This window comes from Ambystoma mexicanum, chromosome 3p (genome assembly GCF_040938575.1).
Source record: "Ambystoma mexicanum isolate Mex_15411 chromosome 3p, UKY_AmexF1_1, whole genome shotgun sequence".
NCBI lineage: Eukaryota > Metazoa > Chordata > Amphibia > Caudata > Ambystomatidae > Ambystoma > Ambystoma mexicanum.
Window position 1 is genome coordinate 352,558,758 of NC_090925.1, and position 12,922 is coordinate 352,571,679.

General features: G+C 50.2%; 1 protein-coding gene across 7 annotated transcripts in view; it reads left to right on the plus strand.

The window, feature by feature from the left end:
* The window catches only part of LOC138580440 (targeting protein for Xklp2-A-like), a 180,921-nt gene extending 168,299 nt beyond the window's left edge, over positions 1–12,622 (plus strand). For 5 of the 7 annotated variants that reach the window (XM_069650984.1, XM_069650985.1, XM_069650988.1 and 2 more), the window contains one exon: positions 12,191–12,622. In XM_069650984.1, the coding sequence (XP_069507085.1) occupies positions 12,191–12,301 (111 nt within the window). In that variant the 3' untranslated portion in view covers positions 12,302–12,622. The remainder of the gene's footprint in view (positions 1–12,190) is intronic. The other 2 variants (XM_069650986.1, XM_069650991.1) reach the window with 2 other exon arrangements.
* Positions 12,623–12,922: the final 300 nt, after the last annotated feature.

Sequence of the window (12,922 nt, forward strand, 5' to 3'; positions counted from 1 at the left end):
TCTTTGAGAGCAGAGAAAACGGTACTGTCCTGCCATGGACGATCGTCCCGTAGCCGCTGAGAGCCGTAGCAACTTGTAACTGCAGGGGTTAAACCTACAAGTGACCTGGACTAGACTGGTAAAGTTTTGCCCGGACTGTCGTCGGTCGGTGAGTACTTGCATCACTACCGGTGGCCCCCTGGCACAGCCATTTGTGTTCATGCATAAGAATCCCTGAAAAGATACTCCAGCTGGGCTAGCCTGCGCTCCCCAGCTATTACCGAAGGTCTACCTGCAAGGGTGGGCATAGACTCTCCTCAAATAATAAGGCTTTATTCTTCCTCACCTCAACCCCCTTCCTGAACTGATACAGCTCCCTGGAGAGAACCAGTGTCCACTCTTACGCACAACCACACGTTCACGCATTGCTGTACTTTTGAGCACAAGGCTCCACACTTCGTAGAGCTGAACTGCATAAGCTGGGGATCGACTTGTGTGTACTTAACTCTTCTGTTGCAGTTTGTTTTCCCCATTATCTGCATTCGGCAAAATGAATTTGTATATATTTTACATAGTGTAAGGCGTGTGGTAACTGTTCATTATTACTGTGGTTTGTGTTTAGTTATGAAGGCCTATAATGTATTTTTGATACCTGTCTGAGTATTCTGTGGAGTTTTACTCTGTGCTCATTTTGGGTTTCTGATCACTCTCGCCCCTCCTGAGACGTAGTCTTGACTGCCTGCCTGAGAGGGAGGGAGGGGGGCCCCCCATGGACTGTCAGGCCTGACCACCTGCTGGGACTCATGTTCAGTCTGTAGCACTCTGTCACATGGCATTGAAGAATGTTTGTCAGTGAAGAGGGATCTTCCACACTTCTCCTGCGCCCCACCTTAAGGACCTTGTCTCCAGGGCCTCTTGTCAAGGCCAGTTGGCCTGCTGTAAGCACTGCTCCACAGCGCAGCACCTCCTTCCGCAGGGTTCCCACGGATGGGGTTCCTCTGATTCAGGTTTTGGCAGGCCAGAGGCCTCGAATGCTACCGGATCCCAAGCAGAGGGGCCCTACCAGGCTGTCATCGGAAGGGGTATCAAGTTTGTCCTCTTCTCCCCAGGGGGTGTATAGGATCGTCGAGTGCCACTTCAAAGAGTGTCCTTGGCTAAATCCAGCACAGCTGCCGAGGGTGTCCAGCCTACTGGAGTGAGCTCAGAGGTCGAGGTGTTACTACTACTGGCTGTCTGAGGGATCGGACTCCGATACCAGAGTTATCAGAGATCAACGCCTCTGCTTCGGGTGCAGGACCCAAGCTGTATCCTCGTGTCCAAGGCCTCTTGGCTCAGGGCTCCATAATGGTGGAGCAGCATGTGGCGTAACCTGCTAGGCAGGCAGCCATCTTGGATACAGCCCCAGGCCTGCCAGAGCTTTTGCCCATTGAATGGGCTTTGCAGGTTGATCCCAGCCCCCTTCCATCTGGAAGCGGCAGCAGATCCTACGGTGGAGGCTTTGTCCCCTCGGATAAATCTACCCATCACAGCTGTACAGCTACACGCACCAGGCGCCTCAATGCTTTGACCCGGAGCAGAGGCCCAGCACCTCGGAGGGCTGGGACCCTAGGGACCAAGTGGCTTCTGAGCACTGCTTTTTCGAGCTCTCCCTCGTGTTCCCCTCTGATGGAGCTCCTGAAGGACATTGTGAGGGAGGGCATCCCGCAGGTGGCGCTGCCCCGGCCCTCTCCTCTGGGTATTCCTTAATGTGCTCCTTGTGCCGTTAAGGCGTTTCATGACTGCCTTCAGGAGTCCTTATGGCGTTCTTGGGTTGTTGGGGGCAGGGGGGGGGGATGAGCGGGGGAATGCCCACAATCTGGTCTGGCATCCCCCTCTAGGAGGATGTACTGCAGGTAGTGAGGAAGGTCTGGGAGAAGCCCAGGGTCCACACCAGATGAAGTTGGACGGCAGGTTTAGGATGAGTGACGGGGAGCCAATGCTCGTATTCTAAACCATTGTCTTCGTCATTTTATTCCATGGGAGCCACCTCCCGTTGCCTCCCAAATAGTCCTCGGCCAGGGGGGAGGGGGAACATTTTCTCCATCTCAGAACTGGATCTGCGGCTATTAGGGAGAATTCTCATTTATGGCTTATTTCCCTCACCTAGTGAGTCACTCAGCAGCTTTGCTGGACTTCTGGGGTTTATTTTTTCCAACTGGTAAGAGTGAGCCTTTTTCCCACTTACATGTGTTTCTACTGTTTGTGATCTTGGGCTCTGGAGCTACACCACTCCATGAGCCCCACTTTGTGTTACACAGCACCTTCGGTGCAGTGACACAGGGTTGTCTTTGAGACTTCCCACTGACTACATTTTTCTAAGACTGACTACTGTCCCCCAGAAACAGGTAAAGTTGCCATTTACTTTATGTAGTCATTTAAACTGCAGACCCAATACACCCCATCTTACATGGAGTATTGGAAGGGGTTAATTCCTACTCCTTTTTGTCTGCGCCTTTTGGAGCTTTGTTTCGCTCCATTAACACTAAGACTTGGCTGGTGGCAGTGGTATCTACCCTATCTTTTCTACTGCGATTATACTATATAAACTTGGTACTGTTGTAGGCTATTAGATTAGCCTCGATCATAAACCCGCTTGACCAAATACTTACTTTTGGCTCTGGTCAGGTTTAGTCGCCATTTCTTTGTGTTAATATCCTTCTTGTGTTTTACTTTGCACGGCAAACCAGGTTTGCCTTCTTTGTTCGCGGACCTTTGGCAGGCTTCTACGAAGAAGCCTTCCTTTGGTGTCTAGGTAGGCTGAATGTGAGGGAGGTGTTTAGTAACCCCCCTGCACAGGGTCTCCTTGGAGAGCCAAGTAGCACTTTGTCCCTTGGCTGGAGGGGTTGTCCGGGCTGGACAACCCCCGCTGTGTGATTGACAGCCAGGCTGTGTGAATGGGGGATTTTCACATAAAAGGGAGGACTCTTGGGCTGGAAGTCGGAGTCGCCATTGGAACTACAAGAACCGAAGAGAAGCGGAGAAGACGGCTGCTGCAACTCCTGAGTCCCGGTGAAGCCCTGCTGCAGTCTTTAGCTATTTACCCTTCAACGACAGATGAGATCCAGTCTGGAGTATTCTTCCCTTGAGCCTGGTGGTGTCAACCAGCTCACCTTTCTACAGCCAGAGAATACTCTCCTGGGTCAAAATCACTGCACAAAGCTCTAGTGGTCCGGATAGCCATCAGAAGAGCCCTCTCCTGGTTTAAAGGAGCGCACCTTTTATTCACCGTTGCTTTTGCTGCTGGCCTCATCCCAGGGTAGTGCAGATGGCTCCAGAAGTCGTCCTTCTTGTCCCCATGACTGAAGCTTCAGGAACCGTGAGTCTTCAGGAACTACTGCCGTGGCACCAGCTTTCTTCATACGAATAAGGTACTGTGCACATTTGGTAGTTCTCTACGTTCGACCTTGAGAAATCAGGGTGAACCTTTTCTTACCGAAGGCTTGTCTGTTCTTCCTTCCCTCTAACCTTTGCCTCCCTTTGACTATCCAAGTACTCCTGGCATCGTTCATGTAAAACTGTTCTAAACGTGTGATCCTCGACAACCGAGCCCTGCTCCATTTGACACTGGCACAGGCCTATTGACTTTATCTGCATTTTTTAACACGTCCTCTGATCTTAGTGCCTTGACAAAAGTATTGCCTATGATTTTTTTTGTATCCCCTTTGCCTTGGTTTTTATTGAAAGTGCGAAGTGTTTGACTACGGTTACATTTCTTCCCACGGGTATGCTTTTCTTTTGTATGACCGAACTGTCATTACTGTCAAAGTGAGCGTTTGTTAAACCCCGGTAACGTCTTTTGTTTCACACCGGTCTGTTACATCCTAAAGTACTTACCTTGAATTGTCCTAAACCAAGGGAATTGGTTGTGTAGTATATTAAAGAGGGTGGTTTTGTTAAGTGTTTTGTGAACAGATGGTTTAAAAATAAATGCACTTTTATTTTTTAACCAGAAACTTTGAGTTAGTGTTTGCTTGAGTCACAGTAATTGTAGCCCTTTGTGAAATTCCTGCTACTGCTCATTTGCTCGAGAGAAGTCTGGCTGCTCCGCTACTGCTATTACTATAACTGTGGTACAGGCATGTATCAAAGGTGAAATTGTACTGCCACTTGTAGACTTAATCACCTGTACTGTTCCCTAAGGGTACCGCAGAGGATGCTGCCGTACATAACAGCGGCAAGGCAACGCAGACACCCTCTTAGCTGTGACTAACCAGAAGCTGTGGTTGGAGCTCAGAATTTCTGCCTGACCGCCCTTCCAACAAGCTAGCCTCTTTCAAGGTCGCTCTGGCAGATGCCCGGGCCATTGGGCAGCACCTCATGGAGTCTTTGGTCTACCACATCGACACAGCCAGCAGAGGGCTGTCATGGGGTCGAAATGAGGATGACGGCATGGATGCACGCCGTGAGGTTTTCATCTGACATGCAGGAGCGGATCCTGGATCTGCCCTTGAGGGCATGGACCTTTTTAATTTGTCCACCAATGGCGAACGACGAAAAAGAACCGCCAAGTCCTTGGCCATCCTGGTAAAACCAGGTCAAATCATTCCCTCAATCCCAGGGTAGGACTGAGTTAAACCTACGCTTACTTTCGTCCCGTCCACTTTCCTCCATACTGCATATGTCCCTTCCTAGAGACAGAACCTTTCTCACCAGGAGAAACCCTTCTTCCCCTTTAAATTTAGAGGCGTGCAGGGCTGCAGCCGTGGGAGCATGCGCTACCCTGACTACGCCCACTGGCGCCACACCTCAGTCAACTTTTCTGCATCGACAGGAACAGGCAGATAACACCAGCACTCCTTGTTTTGGCTTCGGCCATGTAACTCCATGTTTTATCATTCAGGTACTTGGTCCTCTGGCGTCATGCTCCTCCCTGGCACATATCGACTGGTTTCCATCCTGCAAGGGGCTTGTTCCTACATACGACCCCCATGCTCTTTGCCTCTGCTGCCTTGGCCCAGACCACGGCTGGAAAGGTTGTACCGTGTGCGATGCACTGAACAGGCTAGCTAGGTGGACGGTGCTCTTCGAAAGATCGCCTCCAGAGGACTTGAAGGACTTTATCAAACAGAGGCCCAAGGGAGGGCTGCTATTTTCCATCGCACCCCGTAAGGGCGACTCCTTTCCTAGTATGCCCAAGCGGGAGGAACCTCAGGTTCTCGCACTGACCCTCGTACCGAGGCTAGTCCAGCTACTGGCCTCACGGTGGGGGCTGGGGGGGGGGTTTAGGAGGGGGGAGCAGTGCTGAGGGACCACACAGTTCTTTTACCGTGTATGCTGAAGGGTCAACGCCCTTGAGGGGGCGCCTGCACAAAGCACTTCCGGCGACTCTGCCAAGGGCAATACCCCTTCCAGGCCTTAGCCGGAGGTGCAGGGTAGGCCTCATGTTCCACCAGTCTCTTGGGCCAGGCTGGGCCCAGGGAGCCAAGCACGACGTTTGCACATGGCACGCAGCTCGACAAGATGGCCACTGTGCTAGACAATATGATCGCTCATCCGACGCCACCCCTAGGAAAAGAGCTGGCAGAAGAACGAGTATCCCGGTGGGGCTTTTGTCAACCAGGTATGTGGCCTACAGTTTAACCATCAGCAGCGCAGGGCAGGTACACCCTGCAACCTAGACGGTGTGCCCTCTGGCCCCAACAGCCCACAGTCACTCCGTCACTCTCTCCGGCCTCCTTCAGCCTCTGAAGACTGGTTCTTTGATGGGTTCTGGCGCTGATGCGAACCCCCTCATGGGTGCCATCCTGCAAGATGCAGTTGGGGACTTGCTCCCTCCGGTAATTCCACCGGCACCCTTAGTCATTCCTCCCATGGCTCCCGCGCCACTGGCCCCTGCGCAGCCACAGCTGCCCCTGCCTGCTCCTTCGATTATGGCTCCCCTGCCGCCCACAGTTCAGCGGCTCCACAGCAGCCTCCGGCTCACACAGCGCCCAGCACTCCTCCACCCACTCTGGACCAACCGGACACTCTGGGCACAGAGGAGGAGGGCCCGGACACGCCGTCAGTGAAGGCCTTCCACAACAGGCTTGGCAGAATATTTAGGCCTACATCAACCCCAGGTCGAGCAGCCCGAGGTGGGGGTCTTGACAGAGGTCCTTGCCCTAAAACGACCCCCCCTTTTACCAAAACGGGTATCCCGATGCAAAAAGACGTTGTGGCTTTGGCCAAAAGGGGGTGGCTCAAGCAACTTGGCATCGAGGCACCTATTGACAGGTCGGGCCAAGTATAGACAGATGGCGTGGGACCCACTCTACCACAGCTGCATCGCCATGGACATGAGGACTGCCTGGCTTCGGGCTACTAAATTCAACCTGATGTCCAGGAATGCATATTGGACCTCCCGTACGAGGGTAGTGACCTTCCACAGACGAGTAAGAAAAAGACTCACAAACTGTAAAGTCTTTATCCATCCAAACGAAGGCCACGCCCAAGGCATACACCCAGTCGCACCAACGCTCCGACAGGGGGCGGTCGTTCGGTGGGTTCTGGGGCTTCCAGGAACGGAGGTCGAGGCAGCCTGACCGCTTGCTGAGTCAACACTGGCACAAACGGGGGGGGGGGGGGGGGGTGTGAAGGGATTTTTCCAGGCCCCCTCCTCCGCAACAGCCTCAGAGGTGATGACATGATGCATCCCTTTGTTGGGGAAGAGGGTGTGGGGGAACAGGCTTGCCTTCCACGTAATTTTGGTGCCAGAATTTTTCGGACCCCTGGATCCTTCGGGGTATAGTCTACCGGACCCTACCTCCCCTTTCAAAGATTGGGATGGCAACTCTTGTTGACGGAGATCCGGGCGCTTGTCGAGGGTCAGGCAGTGGAAGTCCCATCCTCTCAATGAGGCTTGGACTTCTATTCCAGGATTTTCGCCATACAAAAGGACCAGGCTGGCCTGAGAGTTGTGCTGCACCCATCCACCCTCAACCTCTCCCTATTCGGAAATTCAAGATGGTTACGCCCACACTTATTGCAGGGACATTGGACTGAGCAGACTGGATGTGCTCCCTGGATCTGAAGCATGCTTATCTGCATGTCCCGATTTGGCAGCCACATTGCTCCTTCCTGCGCTTCAGGATCATGGGCTGCCTTTCCAATACAAGGTGCTACCCTTTGGCCTCGACTCAGCCCCCAGGGTATTCAACAGACTCATGAATGCAGTGGCAGTCCTCCTCCGGGCCACCCCATCTACCCGTACCTGGACGACTGGCTCGTCAAGGCGAGATCGCCAGAGGGGGTTGCCCACACAGCCTCCACACTGATGAACACACTCCACGACCTGGGGTTTACTACCAACCTCCCTAAGGGAACCGCACAGGATTCTGCCTAACATGCTCCCAGGACCCCATGCCTCTAAATTTTAAAGGGGAAGACTGGTTTTTCTGGTGAAAAAGGTTGTCTCCCCTCGCTAGGAAGGGACACCCATGCAGTGTGGAGGAACGGGGACCAATAGTACATTAGTCACTACGGTGAAGAACTTCAAATTTATCTGGCTTCAAGGTCGCCTAAGACCGCAATAAACAGATCACCCAGTGACAAGGGGAGGAAGCGGCAGAGGACATTGCGTGGGTTTTTCTGCTTGCTCTCCTCTGCCGCCAAGAAGCAGTGACTTCTAGGTCAGTGAACACAGCTCGCTGGGGCGGTGGGGGCGGGGCACATTTGGCTCTGTTCCAGGAGCCCTGAAATTGTCCCTTCAGCAACCTGTGGATCCTCTGTAGTCTCCACTGGCTTCAGTCTTCCTCTACCTCATCGCCTACTCTTCAGATCGGGTCCCCGGTTCTTTTACGGTAGGTTCTTTCGCTCTTGGAGATGCAGGCTATAGATCTTGTTCCTCTTGACAGGGGCTTTGTTTACAATGTCAGGATTTTTGCGGTACCCAAGAACCAGGCTGGCTCGAGGGTATTCCTGGACCTGTCCTTTCTAAATCTCTTTGCCACTAAAATGCTTCAAGATTGCTCCCGTGCACATAGCATAGTCTGTGCAGGGGACCGAATGTGCTGGACCTCATGGATGCGTCCCTGCATGTACCCACATCAACCACCTAAAGTTTCTGGGTTCACGATTGTCATACCACTTTCAGTACAAGGTGCTGCCCTTTGGCCTGAACTCTCCTCCTTGTGTCTTCACGCTACTCGCTTCATGGAGCATGGTCCAGGATGGAAGCCCTCCTATATCTGCTGAAGCTCAGGGCAGTGGGCCTGGTCCTCAAGGCATTTTTACCTTTCATCAGGGACACATCTGTTCTGATCAGGATGGACAACCCTACTACAATGTTTCGATCTGGGAATGGGCCATGACTGGGATTTGGATTTTGGCAGTCCACCTGCCAGGGACAGCAATACAGAAGCAGATCAACCGAATCGCTTGGGGTTCAACACCTATGAGTGGGAGTTGCACAACGACTCCTTGTTGCCCCTGTCCAGCGTTGTTGGTTCGCAGACCTGGATTTGTTGGGATCTCACCTGAATGCAAAGTGCCCCCGTTTGCTTCATGGGCAGGACGGGGTTGCTGGGAGAGCCTTCCAGACCTGTTCGCACGGCCAGATGTTATGCATTCTCGCACACCCCCTCTGATCCAATGGACACTCAAATTCTGGGCCTCCGTGGGCTGCAGCCTCATCCTGATTGCCCCACTGGCCTTCGAGGACCTGGTTTTTGGTCGGTTGCTGTTCCCAGCAAGGGATTTCCTGATGCAGAAGGGCAGGACAGTGAAACATTTAGACCCTGCCAAACTTGCCCTGATAAGCTGAGGCTTCAGCATGCTCCAATTATTTTGGATAACTGGGACGTTATTCAGCAAGCCAGGAGGCCCTTGACGCAGTCACAGTATAAGAGCAAATGGACTAGGTTCTGCCATTGGGCTTGCAACAAAGGTCTGGACCCAATTGCCTGTCCCCTGGATGACGTACTGCCTTTTCAGCACACCTGGCTGACCTTAAGTGGTTGTCTAGGATTTTCTCTCTGGTGCATAGGCCTCATCGGATCTGGGACCACCATGTGGTTTTGGCAGCTTTGCAACAAACCTTTCAAGCTGATGGCCTCTGTGGACATTCGCTTGGTGATGCAAAAAACTTTTGTTGGTGGCTCACCTCAACGCAGGGTTGGTGAGTACCAGCCAGTGTCTTCGTGTGAGCGTTTCATGGCGACGAGTTAATCTTGCATACTCGGGGTTTCATCTGAATCAAGAGATTTGACTGCCGGTTTTCTTCCCGAACCCACCGAGGCAGAGAGCCCTACGTTCCTTGGACATCAAAAGGGGTCTCAAGTTTTATATCTCTGACAAAATACTTCTGGAAGTCTGAGGCATTGTTTGACTTTTCAGGGCTCTTCCCCTGGCTCTCAAACTTTCATTGCACGTTGGATGGTTCCGGCCATTTCGGAGGCGTACACGGCCATAGGCAATCCTTTTCTTGAGGGGATTCATGCCCATGCGGTGGTTCAGACACCTGCTTATTGGGATGTCATCAGCAAGATGGCTACTTGGGCTACTCCGGCCTTCTGTAGGCACTACTCACTAGACAGGCGGTTCTGAAGAACCTTTTTGCTGCCTCTCAAATGAGGCAGGTTGTCGCAGCTCCACCCAATGTTCTTGTTGGTGGAATCGCCCAGAAGGATGGAGGAAAGGGGATGGAACGTATGAGTAATTGAAGTTACTCACTGTAGTGACTAGAGTACTACTAGTCCCCTTTCCTCCATACGTCACACCTGCCTGAGGCCCGCTAGTATGGCAAGGGCTTGAGTAGCCAGGTATCTAACAGTCTGTGTTCAAAGGAGAAAGAGGTGAGGCATTCCCATGCACCCATGCTATACTAAATTGAAAGGGTAAGTTATTTTTTTTTTTTTGGCTAAAGGTCCGTTATAGTCCCCATGTTGGGGATACCCACAAGGATATAGTAAAGGGGACTGGACTGAGTACTCTAGTCAGTAAGGTGATGAACTTTATTTTTGATGGGTTGTGTCCTCCAAGGTATTCCACATTTTTGATCTCGTCCAGCCGGGAACCATATCAGCAGATGGTTCCCAGACCTTCTGGACTTGTCATCGTAGCCCCCACCACCCCCCACTCCCCCACCTTCAGCTGTCTCAGAAAACAATTCTGAACAGCCTCCATAGCTTTAGTCTTGATGACCCTGTTCTTTACTACCATACAGCAGTAGGGATGCAAACTTCAGCATATAAACATCTGTTTCTGGGCCTCAAACAGATGGTACAATCGTAGTAGACCCCTAAGAGCTAATGTTTGTTGACCTTTTATATGGCTATCCCATCTACTATTAATGTGTGCCCCATTTGATCCCTTGCACCCAAGTCCTTTGAGGTGGTTTAAAACCATATTGTTGATTGCATTGATATCTGCACGTAAAGTGTTGCAGGCACTTTCCTCTAGGCCACCCTATGCTGTATTGCACAAGGGCAGGGTTGTGTTGAGGGTAAAAAACTCCTTCCTACCTAAGTTTGTATCTGATTTCCATCTAAATCAGAAAATTGTTCTGCCAGCGTTTTACCGCCCGCTGTATCCTGGTAAAGAGGAAGAAAGGCTCCATAGGTTGGACCCTAGAAGAGCTTTAAGCTTTTATATTTCTAGGTTTTCCAAAAGTGGATGACAAACTCTTTATTGGATACACCAGAAGGAAATTGGGTCAAGCAGTTTCAAAACGGACATTATCAAGGTGGATTATTCTTGGCATCTGTGTTACAAATTGGCAGGCAAGGACCCGCCAGAAGGCGTGAGAGCTCATTCTACCAGAGGTATAGCCTCTTCTGCAGCCTTTAAAAGGGGCATACCAATTAAATCTGTGATGCGGCAACTTGGTTATCGCTGCATACATTCACAAAGCATTACTGGGTAGATGCTTCCACTCGCAGGATGTTGCCTTTGGTAAGGCGGTACTTTATTCTGCCTTATAAAATGCAGACAGTTTCTACTCCCTCCACCAAATTCTGCATTCTGCTGTGTGAGTCTACCAAAGATGAGGAATACGTTGGAGGAACATCTAGTCGAAAGAACGTTACAAGTTGGTAAGTAACTTGTTCTTCCTTGCCAAAGCAAACCTGACTGTAACCAGCCTGCACACTCGAAGGGCCTCTGCGCCATTTGATCCCTTAACTCTGCTTTCTTGTCTTCCTCCGCTCTTGGTCACTGGTCCCCCAGTGTCCCCTCTGACTTTGAGTCTCACCTACGAACGTGTTGGACTCTCTAACATAGGCTAAGCAAAGTTATCAAGTTTCTTTAAGTTTGCATGCTTTATTTTGGGAGGTTTGATTGTGATTTTATTTTTGCTATTCTGAAGTATCCAACACTGAATATTGCTGCTGTTTTATTGTGATAGTACTTGCCTGGCTCGAATGTTACAAGTCTTTATGTATAAATAAATGCCTATTGTCATATATCCTTGTGTGTAGGTTTCCTTGAACTAAGTGTATGCGCCTTGTTCCTCACTTTAACCCTCTGAATCCTCAGCCACTGATAAACCTTTGGTTAGTTCAGGCTAAACACAAGTGGTCGAACCCTGTTCAAGGTGGGCTTTCTGAAGTCTTGTCACAGGCAGGACTTGGGGAGTTTTGCCAAATAATGGGCAGTGGGCTACTGGCGCCCCTGGCAAAAAGGTACATCTCACTTCCCTTATCTGTTGAATTTCAAGGGTTTTTGCAATAAATCTGATCACCTTAACTCTTAATGTTTGTATCTTCTAACTCTAACGTCAAGTAAAATGAAGGTAGTCTGGCATTGTCAAAGGGAGCTGGGCACTGTTAATTGCTCATTTTGGGGATTTTGTTTGCTTATCCGCTGCTGGAATTACTAGGTTAATTGGCTGTTCCTGATCTTGGGTTTGCAGTGCGACATTTGCCAGTTCTGAGAGCATGCTGGTTTATATTTTAATTAAACTAATGCGCGCACAAACGCTGGCATGATGGTTTTCTGAATAGGCAAACTACGCAACGTTCTTGCTTAAAGCATTTTTCCACCCAATAGTAGTAAAATGAAATTTTACAATGTACTTCACTCGCAACAAACTGGCTCTCTCCACATAGACCTATGTTACTTTTACATCCGATTCATTGTAGCCAAATTGGCTTTCTTTCAAAGTATTCCCATCTAGGGTGCTGTAGGTGGGACTGAATGTCTCAAAATTGAGTTTCAATTTGCCCGTTTAACAATATCCCCTTTATCTTGCTTGCAGGTGCACAAAGCTCAACCAGTGAGGAAATACAAGCCTGTGGAGGTCAAGGCTAGTGTGGTGCCACTGACTGTTCCCAAATCGCCTAACTTTTCTGACCGGTTCCAGTGCTGAACAAAACAAGTCCACCAGCTTGTGTTGAATTTCTTTTTGGCACTCTACATGTACAGTCAAGTTAGGGTGCTATATGCCTTGTGTATATAGTCTGGCCCAAGGATGGAGTAGAACATCTGCGTGCTCTGTATATAGACTTGTGCTGCTTGCAGCCTGCTCGGAGTTCTTTCCATGGGGAGTAATGCTTGCGCAGGCCAAAAAAAACAATACTCTGAGCCTGCTCAACATCTCATGGATTCTTATTTTAAGTATGCAGTATTGGATGGTGTGCATTATTTGATGCGTAGGTATTTTAAACTTGTATACTTATAATAAATTTTAAAAAAAATGTGCGTGTCTGTGCTTTTGAGCCCTGAATCCCCATGCCACACACCATATTGCTGAGTTATTCTCCACTTTTGTATACCTGTTTTGACTGTAGCTTCACAAGCTTTGGATATTTCCATTCATGTGAGACTCCTAGTGACCCTTCCACTTCCAATCTGAATTGGGGAGTAGGTAGGAATGTGTATAGATTGCCCAGAATCTGGATGTTCTACTGTTACGCCCATGCCCCTTTTGTATGGCACCTCTGCTGTCTGCTCTGGCTCAGTTGTAGCGCTGCATGTCCCATGCATGAAT